Here is a 3,917-nt window from a genome sequence, read left to right as displayed (position 1 = left end):
TACAAGTATGTATGTATGTATGTATGTATGTATGTATGTATGTATGTATGTATGTATGTATGTATGTATGTATGTATGTATGTATGTATGTATGTATGTATGAATGTATGTGTGTATGTACTTACACGAACGGACTAGAATATATAGATATAAATACTTAGACTACATTAGAAAAATAAATCTCTTTAAATTATATTCAGCTTTTCATTTTCAAAATTTCATACTACAATTCGAATATATCAATACAACCTTAAAGGTATGTGATTAATTTCTAGCTGCATGTGATTAAAAGATACGTCTGGTGTAGTGTGTTATTTTCAGTTCTATTTTTTCCCTTCATATTGAATTTTTATGAACGTAATATATAATTTAAATTCTATGTATATTATCTACATGGTTTGTTATTGTATTTTTAAACCATTTTTGTACAGCCTCTAGAAATGTCCCTCTGGGACAACACGGTATCAGTTCATGTTTTTAAAAATCTGATCATTAATTTTCACAGATACGAGGCGAGGTTGAAGGTAGACAATCTGAACACCAGCAGTGTTGTCCAGCATAGTATTCCCTCCCACCCGTTCCTGGTCACGAGTTCAGACCCGCTCTTGTATCGGGGAGAAGAAGATCCGGTGGTGGGGGTCAAACTCAAAGGCCCCAATCTCCGCGAGGTTATCTCCAATATGACCTTGGACATCCAGTACAAGGCCGAAACGGAAGATGGAAGCGAGGTCAGGGAGATAAAATGTGATCTAAAAGATGAAAGAGACAAAGTCTGCTCTTCTTTCGTAAAAAAGGAATATTGGAGCTCGATGGACGTCGACATCGTGATTAAATCATCCGAGATTCAGCCAATTGGCTTGACGAGGATTAGCTCAAACACGGAAGCACGAGACCAGCTAGTGACCAATGTTCAACTCTCAAAGGTCATCAGCATACGTCACGTCGATCTCCCAGAACCATACCCTGCTGATGTAGGCAGAGTAGAAGTGACCACATCCGGATGTAAATATTTCGGCGACAGATGTGAGGTTATGTGCAAGGTTTACGGACGCAGATTCACGAATCCGAAAATGTACAGATCTCGGTCGAAATACTCTCGAGAAAATCTCTCTTCGGTCTTATATAAGGTCAGCGCGTCAAGCCTAACTTACGTTACAACAATGAGGGTACCAGATATAAGATCGGGCGTAAGAGCAGAGAATGTGACATGCTTGTCCCACAGCTCCAAAAACTACACAATAGTGTACAACAGAACAACAACCATCACTTACAAGGGAGAAGCCAGATTTTCCAAGTATGACAGCTACGTTCAGCAGAGCGAAACGTACACTCGCCTCGTATGCACGATCGTAGGCTATCCTCTACCAGATGTTAGTGGAGTTTTGGTTAATACAAACGGAACCATTATACCTTCCAGCAACGAAACTGTCGTTCGGACAAGCGAAGTCGAGCAGAGATATGCATATTTATTCGAAATCGACGCCTCCACAAACAGTGACGTCACTGGTTTATGCGAGGCTAGCAATAACACGGCGAAGGTTGCCGAGCTAAAGGTGACAGATATCTACGTCATCCACCAAGACTATGGAGACTACCCTAACTACTAGAGGCCACCACAATGTGGGTGGTTGGAGGGTGTCCTGATGTAGTTTCCTTTATCTTTTCTGTCAAACATCGTTCGTCCTTATCTACCCTCTATGGTGGAGCTATTTCTATAACTATGTTGGTACCATAGAGAAACTATCGCTGTACAAAAGAAAAGCTATCACGGTAGAATACCACGTAAGAGCAAAGGCTATGACTAAGGCGTAGTACGGAGGAGTTATAACTATTATAATTAGGATAGATGCATGGTGCAGCTATTACTACAACTAGGGAACACTAACAGGAAGCTTTTACGATACCGACTTGCTGACATCGCCGAGAGGACAACATTCATGACATTTTCGATGTATCGGTACTGGTATTTTCTATTGGGTTAACCCTAGGATAAATAATGGCGGGTCTCATGGACCAAGCAACCCTTTATAGTTTACACAGTTAGGGTTAGGGATGTGGTTCAAGTCAGTGTTAAGTAAGGGTTAGGGTTAGCCAGGGGTTTACAGTTGGAGTTAACGTCTGGGTTAAAGTCAGGGTTTCAGAGTTATTAAAACATTTTAGTATAATTCTGATTTTAGCTTTCAAGCAAAAAACAGTAATTGACGGGCTAAATAAGTAAATGATATCATGTTGGATTCTAGTTAAAGGCTACATAATATTACAAATTATTTACAACTCCGTTTTTGTCAAAGGTCATAGAATGAAAACCAACGCTCTCGCTCCTCTGAAGTGGAACGGATAGGGGCACATCAGAAGACTATATTGAAATAAGATAAGATGAGACTTTTTCGAAAATTTCCAGACGCTGGCATATTGGTTGGTGATTCACCACACATACGCGGGCACGCACACACACACATGCACACACACAAACACACACACACACACATACACACACACGCACACACACATACACACACACACACACAAACAAACACACACACACACACACACACACACACACATTCCATACACACATACTCATTCAAATATCCTTGTTTCCAAAGATATACACATAAACATAATGTACACACAATATGAAATATGTATTGACATAGGAATCTTTTGAAACCAAAGTATTAAACATGTGACATGCTGGAAGTCGACATAATTGAAGTTAAGAGTTGTTGATGATTAGATGAACACAATATAATGTACAATTAATATTTTTGGTAAACAGTGTGTCACCAGAACTTGAAAAAGAAAAAAATAGATCTGTCCATCTATCTATCTATCTATCTATCTATCTATCTATCTATCTATCTATCTATCTATCTATTATTTTCATACTCTTTATACACGGAAGCAGCCAAAACTCCTGTATTTTAGATCCTCCAGATGGTATTTAAAACATTGCTTAATGCACTGACAATACGTCTGCAAGATGTGCAAAAGCATATTATTTTGTCTATAGTGAAATCAAATATTAGAGTATTCTGAAAGAAGAGAGAAGAAAACGTCCAAGATGCCATATCAGAGAGCATAGCGTGATTAAAAGGGTCAGATCTCCAGAGTTAACCTCTTTCTCTACCAGCGTCTGTGGTGTTAGGTGAGGTGCTTTTGCTATCGCGTTCAGGAGACCCGAGTTCAGTTCCCAAGCGGACGTAGCAATATTTTCATAGAGTACATTGTATCTCGGTCTCTTCTCTGGGATGTCGTATACAAGCCAGCCTCCTAAATGATCTAACTTGCGTCGATTGGGTTGTAAAGCACCTTATATTAAGAACAAACATCTGTCTCTGATGCGAAGCACGCAAGCAGATGGAGTACTTCAAGAGTGTCTTGAACAAAAGAAAATTAAAAACATCTCGTTGAGGTTCGAACCAGGGTCTTCCACTCATTATTTCAGAGCGGCAACGACAACAACAATAACAAAAAAGCAACAACAATACTAATAATAATAATAATAATAATAATAATAATGACAATTATAATGATAATAATAATGATAATAATAATAATAATAATAAAAATAATGTTGATGAGGATGATAACAAGAATAATAATAATGTTGACAACAACAACAACAACAACAACAACAACAACAATAACAATAAAAATAATCATAATGATAATAACAATAATAACAGCAATAACTGTAATAATGATAATAACAACAATACTAATAATAATAATAATAATAATAATAATAATAATAATAATAATAATAATAATAATAATAATAAAAATAATAATAATAATAGGTCTAACGATGGGAAATACATAGTAAGCTGGGTAGATTATTTCTAAATTAATTAAGAGACGCAGAAGGAGTAAGGTTAAGGATGATTTGTGGCTTTTGCTATGGGCAATGAAAC

The 3,917-nt window shown here is 37.2% G+C and overlaps 1 protein-coding gene across 1 annotated transcript in view; it reads left to right on the top strand.

Moving 5' to 3' along the window:
• LOC106012535 overlaps positions 1-2,705 on the top strand; it is a gene marked incomplete in the record, with an annotated part of 5,876 nt that extends 3,171 nt beyond the window's left edge. The window contains 1 exon segment of the mRNA XM_013085757.2: positions 504-2,705. Within this exon segment, the coding sequence (XP_012941211.1) occupies positions 504-1,607 (1,104 nt within the window).
• Between the last annotated feature and the right edge of the window lie 1,212 nt (positions 2,706-3,917).

This window comes from Aplysia californica, unplaced genomic scaffold (genome assembly GCF_000002075.1).
Source record: "Aplysia californica isolate F4 #8 unplaced genomic scaffold, AplCal3.0 scaffold00403, whole genome shotgun sequence".
In the NCBI taxonomy this organism is placed as follows: domain Eukaryota; kingdom Metazoa; phylum Mollusca; class Gastropoda; order Aplysiida; family Aplysiidae; genus Aplysia; species Aplysia californica.
Note: the sequence above shows the minus strand (reverse complement) of the source record. Positions and strands in the feature narration are given on the sequence as shown.